The 17,451-nt window shown below is 49.5% G+C and overlaps 1 protein-coding gene across 1 annotated transcript; it reads right to left on the reverse strand.

The window, feature by feature from the left end:
* Window positions 1-6,395: 6,395 nt before the first annotated feature.
* Window positions 6,396-12,609, reverse strand: cdhr5-rs (cadherin-related family member 5, related sequence). The gene is made up of 9 exons (XM_053313859.1): window positions 12,367-12,609; window positions 11,849-11,905; window positions 11,662-11,754; window positions 11,439-11,525; window positions 10,048-10,158; window positions 9,268-9,432; window positions 7,357-7,447; window positions 6,735-6,841; window positions 6,396-6,620 (listed from the first exon to the last, which is right to left on the reverse strand). The coding sequence occupies exons 1-9, from the start codon at window positions 12,607-12,609 to the stop codon at window positions 6,396-6,398; spliced, it is 1,179 nt and encodes a 392-aa protein (XP_053169834.1).
* Window positions 12,610-17,451: the final 4,842 nt, after the last annotated feature.

Here is a 17,451-nt window from a genome sequence, read left to right on the forward strand (position 1 = left end):
ACACCGGTCATACAGGGAACGGACGGCCCGTATCAGGGGGTCCGATACCCCGTACTCCCGGAGAACCCCCCACAGGACTCCCCGAGGGACACGGTCGAATGCCTTCTCCAAGTCCACAAAACACATGTGGACTGGTTGGGCCCCATACACCCTCAAGGATCCTGCAGAGGGTGTAGAGCTGGTCCACAGTTCCACGGCCCGGACAAAAACCACACTGCTCCTCCTGAATCCGAGGTTCGACTATCCGACGGACCCTCCTCTCCAGCACCCCCGAATAGACCTTACCAGGGAGGCTGAGAAGTGTGACCCCACTGTAGTTGGAGCACACCCTCCGGTCCCCCTTCTTAAAAAGAGGGACCACCACCCCAGTCTGCCAATCCAGAGGCACTGCCCCCGATGTCCACGCGATGCTGCAGAGTCGTGTCAGCCATGACAGCCCCACAACATCCAGGGCCTTGAGGAACGCAGGGCGGATCTCATCCACCCCCGGGGCCCTGCCACCGAGGAGCTTTTTAACCACCTCGGCGACCTCAGCCCCAGAGATAGGAGAGTCCACACCCGAGTCCCCCGGCCCTGCTTCCTTACCGGAAGGCGTGTCGGTGGGATTGAGGAGGTCTTCGAAGTATTCCTTCCACCGATCCACAACGTCCCGAGTCGAGGTCAGCAGCCCCCCCCCCCCCCCCACCGTACACAGTGTTGACGGCGCACTGCTTCCCCCTCCTGAGACGCCGGATGGTGGTCCAGAATCTCTTCGAATCCGTCCGGAAGTCTTTTTCCATGGCCTCGCCGAACTCCTCCCATGTCCGGGTTTTTGCCTCAGCGACCGCCCTAGCTGCGCTCCGCTTGGTCTGCTGGTACCTGTCTGCTGCCTCCGGAGTCCTACAGGCCAATAAGGTCCTATAGGACTCCTTCTTCAGCTTGACGGCATCCCTCGCCGGTGTCCACCAGCGGGTTCGGGGATTGCCGCCCCGACAGGCACCGACCACCTTACGGCCACAGCTCCGGTCAGCCGCCTTGACAATGGAGGCACGGAACATGGCCCACTCGGACTCAATGTCCCCCGCCCCCCCCCGGTACATGGTCGAAGCTCTCCCGGAGGTGGGAGTTGAAACTCTCTCTGACAGGAGACTCTGAGTGTCCAAGACATGCGGCCGCAAGTCCGACGACACGACTACAAAGTCAATCATGGAACTGTGGCCTAGGGTGTCCTGGTGCCAAGTGCACATATGGACCCCCCCCCCCCCCCCTTATGCTTGAACATGGTGTTCGTTATGGACAACCCGTGACGAGCACAGAAGTCCAATAACAGAACACCGCTCGGGTTCAGATCGGGGGGGCCGTTCCTCCCAATCAAACCCCTCCAGGAAATACCAGATACACAAAGGGAGACTGAACATCTGTGACTCCAATAATAAGAAAACTATCAAAACATATAATTTGTGCTTTTACTGAATTCATTTGGCTGCTCTTCATTTGTTAATAACCTCCTCTGTACTGTATGTAGTGTTATATACTATATTATATATAACATTATATACTTACTGCACCTATATTATATATAACATTATATATTTATACTGTATAATACCTTTATGCTGCACAGCGTCAGTCATGCTCTGGTGTGACCAGCAGGGGGAGCTGCTGCTCTGAGTCAGAGATCAGAACGATGATCAGATGGTTCAGATGTTTTATTCTTCATGAAACAATCTGATCACTTCACCAAAGAAACCTTTTTACAATCAATAGATGATTTTAAAATGTAATCTATCTATCTATCTATCTATCTATCTATCTATCTATCTATCTATCTAACTATCTATCTATCTATCTATCTATCTATCTATCTATCCATCTTATTCACACAGGTCCTTACTTTGCATATTTGTTCACTCTAGGAGACGTTTTATGGAAATAAACTAAGAAGTCAAACAATTTCAGTTAAAACATGTTTTGCAACGATCAATATGTGAAGTTCACTCTGATACCAAGTTGTGATGTTTTCTGAATGTAGCTGTAAAAAGAGAAACACGCTGACCCTGAACACATCACAGAGAAACAGGCTGACCCTGAACGCATCACAGAGAAACAGGCTGACCCTGAACACATCACAGAGAAACAGGCTGACCCTGAACACATCACAGAGAAACACGTTGACCCTGAACACATCACAGAGAAACAGGCTGACCCTGAACGCATCACAGAGAAACACGCTGACCCTGAACACATCACAGAGAAACAGGCTGACCCTGAACACATCACAGAGAAACAGGCTGACCCTGAACACATCACAGAGAAACAGGCTGACCCTGAACACATCACAGAGAAACAGGCTGACCCTGAACGCATCACAGAGAAACAGGCTGACCCTGAACGCATCACAGAGAAACACGCTGACCCTGAACACATCACAGAGAAACAGGCTGACCCTGAACGCATCACAGAGAAACACGCTGACCCTGAACACATCACAGAGAAACAGGCTGACCCTGAACACATCACAGAGTAACACGCTGACCCTGAACGCATCATAGTCTCTGCTGGTTGTTCAGGTGTGTTTAAAGTTTGTCGTTCAGGTGACTACAGTCCTGTCCTCTGATTGGCTGCTGAGCTGTAGATTCTACAGTCCTGTCCTCTGATTGGCTGCTGAGCTGTAGATTCTACAGTCCTGTCCTCTGATTGGCTGCTGAGCTGTAGATTCTACAGTCCTGTCCTCTGATTGGCTGCTGTGTCTACGGGAGGTCGTCGGAGCTGGACTCGTCCCCGGAGAGGCAGATCACCGGCGCCATGGTTCTGTACGGGTTCTCGTATAACTGGCTCGTCTGTGATGTCACTGCTGTGATGTCATCAGTCTGAGACTCCTCCTTCACCACGGAGAGGCGGCGCGGCTCCGAGGCGGGAAACAGATCCATGTGGGACCTGAAGCCGCTTCCCGGGTCGAGGATGACGGCTGATGATGATGATGATGATGATGAAGGGGGCGGGCCCTGCAGAGACTGTCTCCGCGTGTAGACGCCCTGCCGGCCGTGGAGACTTCCTGTCCCCGAAGACTCGAACTCCTGACCGAACGCTCGCGGGTCGTAGGACATCTCGTCCATGGAGAACACCGGCCGGCCGGAGCCCACCTGCCAATCACAGGGGTCAGGGGTCAGGGGTCAGAGGTCAGGGGTATTTTATTCTGGAGGTGCAGAGGAACACTTCCTGTTAACTGATAAACGTAATCACCCATCAGCCACTTTACTAGGGTCACCTGCTCGTTCATCAGCCAATCACACGGCAGCTTGTAGACCAGCTGACGTTCAAACTGAGCATCAGAACGAGGGTCAGGGGTCAGGGGTCACAGAACCGGAACCCAAACACAGGAGGGCCCGGTACCAGCTCGGTACCAACGCGGTACCAACCAGGTATCAGCCCATTACCAGCCCGGTACCAAACTGGTACCAACCCGGTACCAGCTCGGTACCAGCTCGGTACCAGCCTGGTACCAGCTCGGTACCAGCCTGGTACCAACCCTGTACCAGCCCGGCACAGCCCGGTACCAAACTGGTACCAACCCGGTACCAGCTCGGTACCGGGCTGGTACCGGACCGGTGTCCTTCATAAAGTGGCCGTTGAGTTTAAACATGTAAACAAACACCAAACACTCAGATTCACGACATGAAGACGAGTCTTTGAACTCACCGCAGGAAACCAGAGAACACTCTACAGAGATGAACAGGAAACACAGTGTTAGCAGGTCCAGGGTTACCCCCCCTCAGGTCCAGGGTTACCCCCCCCCTCAGGTCCAGAGTTACCCCCCCCCTCAGGTCCAGGGTTACCCCCCTCAGGTCCAGGTTTACCCCCCTCAGGTCCAGGTTTACCCTCCCCTCAGGCCCAGGTGTACCCTCCCCTCAGGTCCAGGTTTACCCTCCCCTCAGGTCCAGGGTTACCCCCCCCCCCCCCCCTCAGGTCCAGGGTTACTCCTCCCCAGGTCCAGCCTGGACCACTCTGAACCTTTCCATCACTGATCCTGCACACTAACCCTATATAACCCTATATCTGTCTCTGGTTGTTGTACAGAGTAAAAATCTTTCAGCTGAAAGTTAACTGTTAGGGTTAGGGTAATTCACAGATTCTGTCGTCAGGTGTTTTAATGTGTCAGACTTCTTGTAAAGTTTTAAAGGTCAGTTTTTACCCCGCCGTGATGTTTTCCGAGGGTAATGGCTCCTCGTTCATCAGGTTCTCGTTGTCGTCGTCTCCGGATGATTCGAAGGAGGAGAAACAGAAGAGCCGAAAGAAACAGCAGCACGAACATGGCAGCGATTCCTCCCGCCAGCCTGCCGTCCACATCCCCGAACAGCTGCTCCTCAGCGAACGCACCACGGGGAACTACAGCAGGAAAGAGATCATGTCAGCGAACGCACCACGGGGAACTACAGCAGGAAAGAACTCATGTCAGTGAACGCACCACGGGGAACTACAGCAGGAAGAGATCATGTCAGTGAACGCACCACGGGGAACTACAGCAGGAAAGAACTCATGTCAGTGAACGCACCACGGGGAACTACAGCAGGAAGAGATCATGTCAGCGAACGCACCACGGGGAACTACAGCAGGAAAGAACTCATGTCAGTGAACGCACCACGGGGAACTACAGCAGGAAGAGATCATGTCAGTGAACGCACCACGGGGAACTACAGCAGGAAAGAACTCATGTCAGTGAACGCACCACGGGGAACTACAGCAGGAAGAGATCATGTCAGTGAACGCACCACGGGGAACTACAGCAGGAAAGAACTCATGTCAGTGAACGCACCACGGGGAACTACAGCAGGAAAGAACTCATGTCAGCGAACGCACCACGGGGAAATACAGCAGGAAAGAACTCATGTCAGCGAACGCACCACGGGGAACTACAGCAGGAAAGAACTCATGTCAGCGAACGCACCACGGGGAACTACAGCAGGAAAGAACTCATGTCAGCGAACGCACCACGGGGAACTACAGCAGGAAAGAGCTCATGTCAGTGAACGCACCACGGGGAACTACAGCAGGAAGAGATCATGTCAGCGAACGCACCACGGGGAACTACAGCAGGATGAGATCATGTTCAGGTGTGTGTTCAGGTGTGTGTTCAGGTGTGTTGTGTGTTCAGGTGTGTGTTCAGGTGTGTGTTCAGGTGTGTGTTCAGGTGTGTTGTGTGTGTTCAGGTGTGTGTTCAGGTGTGTGTTCAGGTGTGTTGTGTGTTCAGGTGTGTTGTGTGTTCAGGTGTGTGTTCAGGTGTGTTGTGTGTTCAGGTGTGTTGTGTGTTCAGGTGTGTGTTCAGGTGTGTTGTGTGTGTTCAGGTGTGTGTTCAGGTGTGTTGTGTGTTCAGGTGTGTTGTGTGTTCAGGTGTGTGTTCAGGTGTGTTGTGTGTGTTCAGGTGTGTGTTCAGGTGTGTTGAGTGTTCAGGTGTGTGTTCAGGTGTGTTGTGTGTTACCTGGTTGTCCTCTCTGAAGAACTTCGATGTCCACTGAAGCAGAAACTTCTTCACCTGATTCTTCATCTCTGGCAACAACCTGCAGAGTCATCATCATCATCATCATCATCATCATCATCATCATCATCATCATCATCATCACCACCATCATCATCATCATCATGGTTGATTGATTGATTGATTGATTGATTGATTGATTGATGGATGGATGGATGATGGATGGATGATGGATGGATGGATGGATTGATGGATGAATGGATGGATGGATGGATGGATGGATTGATTGATTGATAATCCTGCAGTAGTATTGTAGCATGAGACAGTACAGGTAAAGGTCACCTGTAGGATGTGTCTGTCGAAGGCACGCAGTCGGTCAGCTCGAGCGATCAGGACCCCCCCCTGGGTGACGTGGTACAGTCCGTCACTGACTGATGGAGGATGGAGGGAGTACCGGATGTTTGGATTCAGGCCCTGTGAGTGGACAGGTGTGATTAGACAGGTGTGATTGGACAGGTGTGAGTGGACAGGTGTGAGTGGACAGGTGTGATTAGACAGGTGTGATTGGACAGGTGTGATTAGACAGGTGTGAGTGGACAGGTGTGATTACACAGGTGTGACTAGACAGGTGTGATTGGACAGGTGTGATTGGACAGGTGTGATTAGACAGGTGTGATTGGACAGGTGTGATTGGACAGGTGTGAGTGGACAGGTGTGAGTGGACAGGTGTGATTGGACAGGTGTGATTGGACAGGTGTGAGTGGACAGGTGTGATTGGACAGGTGTGATTGGACAGGTGTGATTAGACAGGTGTGAGTGGACAGGTGTGAGTGGACAGGTGTGATTGGACAGGTGTGATTAGACAGGTGTGAGTGGACAGGTGTGATTGGACAGGTGTGATTAGACAGGTGTGATTGGACAGGTGTGGTGACTCAGCAGGTGTTCATACAGGTGCAGCTGTTCTTACGTCAGAGAAGTCCCGGTCCGACACCTGGACGAGCAGCACCTGGTTCCCGTAGGTGGAGACGATGGAGGCGGGACTAGAGCTCTGGATGATGAAACCTTTATACATGGTTCTGTTGAAGAGAGGCGGGAACAGGTTCTGACCGAGAACCCGGACCAGAACCACCGCCACGCTGTACTTCAGAGGGTCATCCTGCTGAGCCGCCTGCAGGTGAGGACAGGTGAGGACAGGTGAGGACATGTGAGGACAGGTGAGGACAGTGATTGTTGTGAATGAAACAGGAAACAGGAAACAGGAAACAGGAAACAGAATGTGTACCATGACTCTGAGGGTGAAGCTGGGCATCAGGTGTCGGTCGTCCACGCGTCTCGTTAACGTGATCTCACCTGAGAGCTCGTTAATGTCAAACCTGCCCTGATCGTCACCTGCAGGTCAAACACACACACCATCAAACGGCGGCTGTTACCATGACAACAACACGGTTACAGCCTGATACAACGGCGGCTGTTACCATGAAGACAGCCCGGTTACAGCCTGATAGAACGGCGGCTGTTACCATGACAACAGTCCGGTTACAGCCTGATATAATGGTGGCTGTTACCATGACGACAGCCCGGTTACAGCCTGATAGAACGGTGGCTGTTACCATGGCGACAGCCCGGTTACAGCCTGATAGAACGGCGGCTGTTACCATGACAACAGTCCGGTTACAGCCTGATATAATGGTGGCTGTTACCATGACGACAGCCCGGTTACAGCCTGATAGAACGGTGGCTGTTACCATGGCGACAGCCCGGTTACAGCCTGATATAATGGCGGCTGTTACCATGACGACAGCCCGATTACAGCCTGATATAATGGCGGCTGTTACCATGACGACAGCCCGGTTACAGCCTGATAGAACGGCGGCTGTTACCATGACGACAGCGCGGTTACAGACCTGACAGGATGCTGTAGACCAGAGGAGCGTCCAGTCCTCTGTCTCCGTCCTCTGCTCTGATTGGACCAGGAGAAAACTGCAGAGTCAGCTCCTGAAACACAAACAGGCGAGAACAGGTGAGGACAGGTGGGGACAGGTGGGGACAGGTGGGGACAGGTGGGGACAGGTGGGGACAGGTGAGGACAGGTGGGGACAGGTGAACAGGTGAGGACAGGGGGACAGGTGGGGACAGGTGGGGACAGAGGGGACAGGTGAGGACAGGTGAACAGGTGGGGACAGGTGAGGACAGGGGGACAGGTGAGGACAGGTAGACAGGTGAGAGGTGAGGACAGGTGGGGACAGGTAGACAGGTAGACAGGTAGACAGGTGAGGACAGGTGAGAGGTGAGGACAGGTGGGGACAGGTGGGGACAAGTGAGGACAGGTGAGGACAGGTGAGGACAGGTGAACAGGTGAGGACAGGTGAGGACAGGTGGGGACAGGTGAGGACAGGTGGGGACAGGTGAGGACAGGTGGGGACAGGAAGTTACCTGCAGTGTCTCTGTGATGTTGGCGGTGTAGGTGGGGACAGGTGGGGACAGGTGGGGACAGGTGGGGACAGGAAGTTACCTGCAGTGTCTCTGTGATGTTGGCGGTGTAGGTGGGGACAGGTGGGGACAGGAAGTTACCTGTAGTGTCTCCGTGATGTTGGCGGTGTAGGTGGGGACAGGTGGGGACAGGAAGTTACCTGTAGTGTCTCCGTGATGTTAGCGGTGTAGGTGGGGACAGGTGGGGACAGGTGGGGACAGGAAGTTACCTGCAGTGTCTCCGTGATGTTGGCGGTGTAGGTGGGGACAGGTGGGGACAAGTGGGGACAGGTGGGGACAGGAAGTTACCTGCAGTGTCTCGGTGATGTTGGCGGTGTAGGTGAGGACAGGTGGGGACAGGTGAGGACAGGTGGGGACAGGTGGGGACAGGAAGTTACCTGCAGTGTCTCAGTGATGTTGGCGGTGTAGGTGGGGACAGGTGGGGACAGGTGGGGACAGGTGAGGACAGGTGGGGACAGGTGGGGACAGGTGGGGACAGGAAGTTACCTGCAGTGTCTCAGTGATGTTGGCGGTGTAGGTGGGGACAGGTGGGGACAGGTGGGGACAGGTGGGGACAGGTGAGGACAGGTGAACAGGTGAGGACAGGTGAGGACAGGTGGGGACAGGTGAGGACAGGTGAGGACAGGTGAGGACAGGTGGGGACAGGAAGTTACCTGCAGTGTCTCAGTGATGTTGGCGGTGTAGGTGGGGACAGGTGGGGACAGGTGGGGACAGGTGAGGACAGGTGGGGACAGGTGGGGACAGGAAGTTACCTGCAGTGTCTCAGTGATGTTGGCGGTGTAGGTGGGGACAGGTGGGGACAGGTGGGGACAGGTGAGGACAGGTGGGGACAGGTGGGGACAGGAAGTTACCTGCAGTGTCTCGGTGATGTTGGCGGTGTAGGTGGGGACAGGTGGGGACAGGTGAGGACAGGTGGGGACAGGTGGGGACAGGTGGGGACAGGTGGGGACAGGAAGTTACCTGCAGTGTCTCCATGATATTGGCGGTGTAGGTGGGGACAGGTGGGGACAGGTGGGGACAGGTGGGGACAGGAAGTTACCTGCAGTGTCTCGGTGATGTTGGCGGTGTAGGTGGGGACAGGTGGGGACAGGAAGTTACCTGCAGTGTCTCCGTGATGTTGGCGGTGTAGGTGGGGACAGGTGGGGACAGGTGAGGACAGGTGGGGACAGGAAGTTACCTGCAGTGTCTCGGTGATGTTGGCGGTGTAGGTGGGGACAGGTGGGGACAGGAAGTTACCTGCAGTGTCTCGGTGATGTTGGCAGTGTAGGTGGGGACAGGTGGGGACAGGTGAGGACAGGTGAGGATAGGTGGGGACAGGAAGTTACCTGCAGTGTCTCGGTGATGTTGGCGGTGTAGGTGGGGTTGGTGCACACAGGAACACCTGGAGAGACAGGTGTGCAGGGCAGGAAGTGAGGGTACTGGTCGTCTCCGTCCTCGATGTTCACCGTCAGGTTGGCGGTCGTGTTGAACTTCTCCACAGAGTTCGCTTCCTGTTTGACCGTCAAAATAAAACGTCACCTTAGATAGATAGATAGCTGCAGAGTTCCACCAGAGGGGGCGCTGTAACACAGGCAGGCATGCAGCTGTACAACATTTTAAAAGTGTATAAAAATATATTTAAAGCATAATATTTGGAGCAGATGTTTGATGATGATCGTGTTTAATCATTTAAAGTGATAATAATGAATGAATCGTAATATATGCCGATCATTAATATGACTGTCTCTGCTTCTGGTTTGGTTCTCTGATCAGCTGACTGGACTTAAATCTGTGTTCATCTCATTTAAATACAGGAAGTCATTTTAATTAATACGTTTAATTTAAGATGCCTCATTCTTTGACTGTGGAGCCCCCTGGTGGCCAGGAACCTTTGCTGCAGGTCATTCCCCCCTCTCTGTTTCCTGTTTCCTGTTTCCTGTTTCCTCTCTGACAGACTGTCTAATAATGATGATCTAACGGCTTCAATCAGCTGTTGGTTTCATCCTGATGATTCATTAAAGGTCTACCAGGGGAACCAGGTCTACCAGGTGAACCAGGTCTACCAGGTGAATCAGGTCTACCAGGTGAGCCAGGTGAACCAGGTGAACCAGGTGAACCAGGTCTACCTCAGCCCGGATCAGCAGCTGCAGCTGGGTCCTGGTCTCGTAGTCCAGAGGTTTATCCAGGACCACGTTCCCGCTGTTCGGTAGATCGATCCTGAAGAACGACGCGTCCGGCTGCAGGTGAGAGTTCACAGGTGAGTCCAGTCATGTGACAGGTACAGCAGGTCATGTGACAGGTGCAGCAGGTCATGTGACAGGTGCAGCAGGTCATGTGACAGGTACAGCAGGTCATGTGACAGGTGCAGCGGGTCATGTGACAGGTGCAGCAGGTCATGTGACAGGTACAGCAGGTCATGTGACAGGTGCAGCAGGTCATGTGACAGGTACAGCAGGTCATGTGACAGGTGCAGCAGGTCATGTGACAGGTACAGCAGGTCATGTGACAGGTGCAGCAGGTCATGTGACAGGTGCAGCAGGTCATGTGACAGGTGCAGCAGGTCATGTGACAGGTAGAGCAGGTCATGTGACAGGTGCAGCAGGTCATGTGACAGGTGCAGCAGGTCATGTGACAGGTACAGCAGGTGAGTTCAGTCATGTGAAAGGTGCAGCAGGTCATGTGACAGGTAGAGCAGGTGAGTTCAGTCATGTGACAGGTAGAGCAGGTCATGTGACAGGTGCAGCGGGTCATGTGACAGGTAGAGCAGGTCATGTGACAGGTAGAGCAGGTCATGTGACAGGTGCAGCGGGTCATGTGACAGGTACAGCGGGTCATGTGACAGGTGCAGCAGGTCATGTGACAGATGCAGCGGGTCATGTGACAGGTGCAGCAGGTCATGTGACAGGCGCAGCAGGTCATGTGACAGGTAGAGCAGGTCATGTGACAGGTACAGCAGGTCATGTGACAGGTGCAGCAGGTCATGTGACAGGTGCAGCAGGTCATGTGACAGGTACAGCAGGTCATGTGACAGGTGCAGCAGGTCATGTGACAGGTGCAGCAGGTCATGTGACAGGTGCAGCAGGTCATGTGACAGGTGCAGCAGGTCATGTGACAGGTGCAGCAGGTCATGTGACAGCAGGTCATGTGACAGGTGCAGCAGGTCATGTGACAGCAGGTCATGTGACAGGTGCAGCAGGTCATGTGACAGGTGCAGCAGGTCATGTGACAGGTAGAGCAGGTCATGTGACAGGTGCAGCAGGTCATGTGACAGCAGGTCATGTGACAGGTGCAGCAGGTCATGTGACAGGTGCAGCGGGTCATGTGACAGGTACAGCAGGTCATGTGACAGCAGGTCATGTGACAGGTACAGCAGGTCATGTGACAGGTACAGCAGGTCATGTGACAGGTGCAGCAGGTCATGTGACAGGTGCAGCAGGTGCAGCAGGTCATGTGACAGGTACAGCAGGTCATGTGACAGGTGCAGCAGGTCATGTGACAGGTGCAGCAGGTGTCTTACTGATGATTGGTCGATGGTGTATCTGATCATGTCTCCGTCCGCATCGACGGCCTTCACGCTGAACACCACCGAGTCCACCGCCGTGAGCTGCAACGTTCAAAACTTTATTTAAATGAACAGTGGATTTGAATGAGTGAACTTTATTTAAATGAACAGTGGATTTGAATGAACTTTATTTAAATGAACAGTGGATTTGAATGAGTGAACTTTATTTAAAGCGTACCTCGCTGACGCTGAACGGCTGAATCGTCTCCGGCAGGAAGTTGGGTCGGTTGTCGTTCTCGTTGAGGATCTGGACCAGGATCCGGTACTGGCTCTGAGCACACAACACAGTCAGGTGACACTCTGATGACATCACTCAACTGAGCTGTTTGGACTAATGACGTACCTGTGTGACATCATCCTCATACCTGTATGACATCATCCTCATAACACGTCAGCTCTGCAATCAGCACCGGGCCCTGGACCTGTGGCACACAGAAAACTGGTCTGTGACGGTCTCAGGTGGGTCTGGTCTCAGGTGTGTCTGGTCTCAGGTGGTCTCAGGTGTGTCTGGTGTCAGGTGGTCTCAGGTGGGTCTGGTCTCAGGTATGTCTGGTCTCAGGTGGTCTCAGGTGGGTCTGGTCTCAGGTATGTCTGGTCTCTGGTAGTCTCAGGTGGTCTCAGACAGTCTCAGGTGGTCTCTGGTAGTCTCAGGTGGTCTCAGACAGTCTCAGGAGGTCTCAGGTGGTCTCAGGTAGTCTCAGGTTGTCTCAGGTAGTCTCAGGAGGTCTCAAGTAGTCTCAGGTAGTCTCAGGTGGTCTCAGGTGGTCTCAGGTGGTCTCAGGTGTGTCTGGTCTCAGGTAGTCTCTGGTAGTCTCTGGTAGTCTCAGGTGGTCTCTGGTAGTCTCAGGTTGTCTCAGGTAGTCTCAGGAGGTCTCGGGTGTACCTCTCGGTCCAGGACTCTGGCGGAGGAGGTGTTGAGGCGGATGGTGCGCCCCTCCAGGAAGAACCAGTCTGAGTTGTTCCCGGTGAGGCAGAGCCGGATGGCGGAGGCTCGGGGGTCCCCGGTGACGCTCAGGTTAGCGATGAACTCGCCGGTGGGGCTGTTCTCCTTCACCGCCGCCAAGATGTCCGACCCCCCCAGACACAGGCTGGCTGCAAGCCAATCACAGCCCAGCTCAGTCGCCATGGTAACGGCCACAACCACATTAAAAACATTATTACTGTTACATTAGTTACCTGAAATACACCTGAAACCCCTGAAACCCCTGAAACCCCTAACCCTCTACCTTTACCTGAAACTCTTTACCTGAAACTCTTTACCTGTAACACCTGAAACTCTTTACCTGTAACTCTTTACCTGAAACCCCTGAAACCCCTAACCCTCTACCTTTACCTGTAACTCTTTACCTGAAACACCTGTAACTCTTTACCTGTAACACCTGAAACTCTTTACCTGAAACTCTTTACCTGTAACACCTGAAACTCTTTACCTGAAACTCTTTACCTGTAACACCTGTAACTCTTTACCTGTAACACCTGTAACTCTTTACCTGTAACTCTTTACCTGTAACTCTTTACCTGTAACACCTGTAACTCTTTACCTGTAACACCTGAAACTCTTTACCTGTAACACCTGAAACTCTTTACCTGTAACACCTGAAACTCTTTACCTGTAACTCTTTACCTGTAACACCTGAAACTCTTTACCTGTAACTCTTTACCTGTAACTCTTTACCTGAAACTCTTTACCTGTAACTCTTTACCTGAAACTCTTTACCTGTAACACCTGTAACTCTTTACCTGTAACACCTGAAACTCTTTACCTGTAACTCTTTACCTGAAACTCTTTACCTGTAACTCTTTACCTGTAACACCTGAAACTCTTTACCTGTAACTCTTTACCTGTAACTCTTTACCTGTAACACCTGAAACTCTTTACCTGTAACTCTTTACCTGTAACTCTTTACCTGTAACACCTGTAACTCTTTACCTGTAACACCTGAAACTCTTTACCTGTAACTCTTTACCTGAAACTCTTTACCTGTAACACCTGTAACTCTTTACCTGTAACTCTTTACCTGTAACACCTGTAACTCTTTACCTGTAACACCTGAAACTCTTTACCTGAAACTCTTTACCTGTAACACCTGAAACTCTTTACCTGTAACTCTTTACCTGTAACACCTGAAACTCTTTACCTGTAACTCTTTACCTGTAACTCTTTACCTGAAACTCTTTACCTGTAACACCTGAAACTCTTTACCTGAAACTCTTTACCTGTAACTCTTTACCTGTAACTCTTTACCTGTAACACCTGAAACTCTTTACCTGTAACACCTGAAACTCTTTACCTGTAACACCTGAAACTCTTTACCTGTAACACCTGAAACTCTTTACCTGTAACACCTGTATATATGTTTACCTGTAACAACATGGTAGGAGAGCCGGAGCACCATCTGCCACAGCAGCAGTCTGCAGGGTTTCAGCATCTTCCTCCGTCTCCTCAGTCACGCCTCCTGACCAATGAAAATACTACATCACTATAATACTGCAGTACTTTTACTGTAATACTGCATACTACATCACTATAATACTGCATACTACATCACTATAATACTGCAGTACTTTTACTGTAATACTGCATACTACATCACTATAATACTGCAGTACTTTTACTGTAATACTGCATACTACATCACTATAATACTGCAGTACTTTTACTGTAATACTGCATACTACATCACTATAATACTGCAGTACTTTACTGTAATACTGCATACTACATCACTATAATACTGCAGTACTTTTACTGTAATACTGCATACTACATCACTATAATACTGCAGTACTTTTACTGTAATACTGCATACTACATCACTATAATACTGCAGTACTTTTACTGTAATACTGCATACTACATCACTATAATACTGCAGTACTTTTACTGTAATACTGCATACTACATCACTATAATACTGCAGTACTTTTACTATAATACTACATCACTATAATACTGCAGTACTTTTACTGTAATACTGCATACTACATCACTGTAATACTGCAGTACTTTTACTGTAATACTGCATACTCCATCACTATAATACTGCAGTACTTTTACTGTAATACTGCATACTCCATCACTATAATACTGCAGTACTTTTACTGTAATACTGCATACTACATCACTATAATACTGCAGTACTTTTACTGTAATACTGCATACTACATCACTATAATACTGCAGTACTTTTACTATAATACTACATCACTATAATACTGCAGTACTTTTACTGTAATACTGCATACTACATCACTGTAATACTGCAGTACTTTTACTGTAATACTGCATACTACATCACTATAATACTGCAGTACTTTTACTGTAATACTGCATACTACATCACTATAATACTGCAGTACTTTTACTGTAATACTGCATACTACATCACTATAATACTGCAGTACTTTTACTGTAATACTGCATACTACATCACTATAATACTGCAGTACTTTTACTGTAATACTGCATACTACATCACTATAATACTGCAGTACTTTTACTGTAATACTGCATACTACATCACTATAATACTGCAGTACTTTTACTGTAATACTGCATACTACATCACTATAATACTGCAGTACTTTTACTGTAGTACTGCAGTACTTTTACTGTAGTACTGCATACTACATTACTATAATACTGCAGTACTTTTACTGTAGTACTGCAGTACTTTTACTGTAATACTGCATACTACATCACTATAATACTGCAGTACTTTTACTGTAATACTGCATACTACATCACTATAATACTGCAGTACTTTTACTGTAATACTGCATACTACATCACTATAATACTGCAGTACTTTTACTGTAATACTGCATACTACATCACTATAATACTGCAGTACTTTTACTGTGATACTGCATACTACATCACTATAATACTGCAGTACTTTTACTGTAATACTGCAGTACTTTTACTGTAATACTGCAGTACTTTTACTGTAATACTGCATACTACATCAGTCATAATACTGCAGTACTTTTACTGTAATACTGCATACTACATCACTATAATACTGCAGTACTTTTACTGCGTGCTACATGAGTGACGGCATGCTGAGTCATGCAGCAGGAATGTTTCGGCTTTGTGAGGATTAATCTGTTAATTACTGAGAACCACAAACACAGCAGGAAGCACACACACACACACACACACACACACACACACACAATACACACACACAATACACACACACACACACAATACACACAGCAGGAAGCAGCTCATGACTGAGAACTGTGTCAGATACACACACACACACTACACACACACACACACTAACAATACACACACACACACACACTACACACACACACACACACACACTAACAATACACACACACACTAACACACTAACAATACACACTAACACACTAACAGTACAGTGATTACATTAGCTTTGTGGCTATGTTAGCTTTGTGGCTACGCTAGCTTTGTGGCTATGTTAGCTTTGTGGCTATGTTAGCTTTGTGGCTATGTTAGCTTTGGGGCGACGCTAGCTTTATGGCTACATTAGCTTTGTGGCTATGCTAGCTTTGTGGCTATGTTAGCTTTGAATACAGAGGAGGTTAACAGCACTGTGAGGACTAGCTTGCTATTGTTGCTAAATCTGATGAGTAGAGAAATAGTCACCTGTTGAGTACAGCTGGATACGAGTTTTGATATTGGAAAATTATTTTCTGAAATTCATTTTGCACAATTATTAATAATTTTCAACAATAATACGCCGCACAGGCCGCAATCTGCTGAGCTTCAGTATTTATACTTATTATAATTATCTCTGATAGTCATTCATAACCAACATGTATGAACACACACACACACACACATAAACACACACACACACACACACAAACACATAAACACATAAACACACACACATACCTGTTTTACTACCTGGTGGGGACCCTGACTGGGGTCTAAAGGGTCTAGAGACATAACTTTAGCTCCTAAATTCATCATAATTCTGTTTGAACAACAAAATTACTTGAAATATCAAAAACTCTCATAAATTTGAAACCTGAATGTTGCCCCCCCCCCTCGTTGGGTCCCGTAATGCTAACGCCTATTAGCATACAGTTGACAGCACTGTTGACCACAGTACAATTCATATTCAGTACCAACCCTAACCCAGGGGGCTAATTGCTAAGCTAATATGCTAATACGAAGCTAGCATGCTAATATACACACTTTCACACTTTGTCAGGAAAAGGTCCCCACACTGCAGTACCGTGTGTGACCTCTGGGGTTCACACACACATACAGGAAAACCAACCTTGTGGGGACCAGGCCTATCAGGAGGCTGTTTGCTATTGACTCCAATGCTCGTTACCATGGAAACCAGGAGTCGGTCCCCACAGGGTTGGTGATATGTCAGGTTGCGGTCCCCACCAGGATAGAAAAACACACACTCACACACACACATAAACACAAACACAGACACACACACACACACACACATAAACATAAACACAAACACAAACACACACATAAACACACACACAGTAACACACACACATAAACACACACACACACAGTAACACACACACATAAACACAAACACACACATAAACACACACACAGTAACACACACACATAAACACACACACACACAAAAACACAAACACAAACACACACATAAACACACACACAGTAACACACACACATAAACACAAACACACACAAACACACACACAGGTATGAGTATAACCTACAGCACACTGACCTCTCTCTCTCTCCTGCTCCTCTGCACACAGTCAGTGTCTCTCGCCCCTCCGTGTCTCCGTCTCTCTCACATGTCTTCACGTCTTCATGTCTTCATGTCTTCACGTCTTCATGTCTCAGCGGTAGTTAAAGTTTATCGCTCAGCGTCTCTCAGAGAACAGAGACCAGCTTGTCACTGTGTGTGTGTGTGTGTGTGTGTGTGTGTGTGTGTGTGTGTGTGTGTGGAGCATTAAC

This window comes from Scomber japonicus, chromosome 23, assembly GCF_027409825.1.
Source record: "Scomber japonicus isolate fScoJap1 chromosome 23, fScoJap1.pri, whole genome shotgun sequence".
Taxonomy (NCBI): Eukaryota; Metazoa; Chordata; class Actinopteri; order Scombriformes; family Scombridae; genus Scomber; species Scomber japonicus.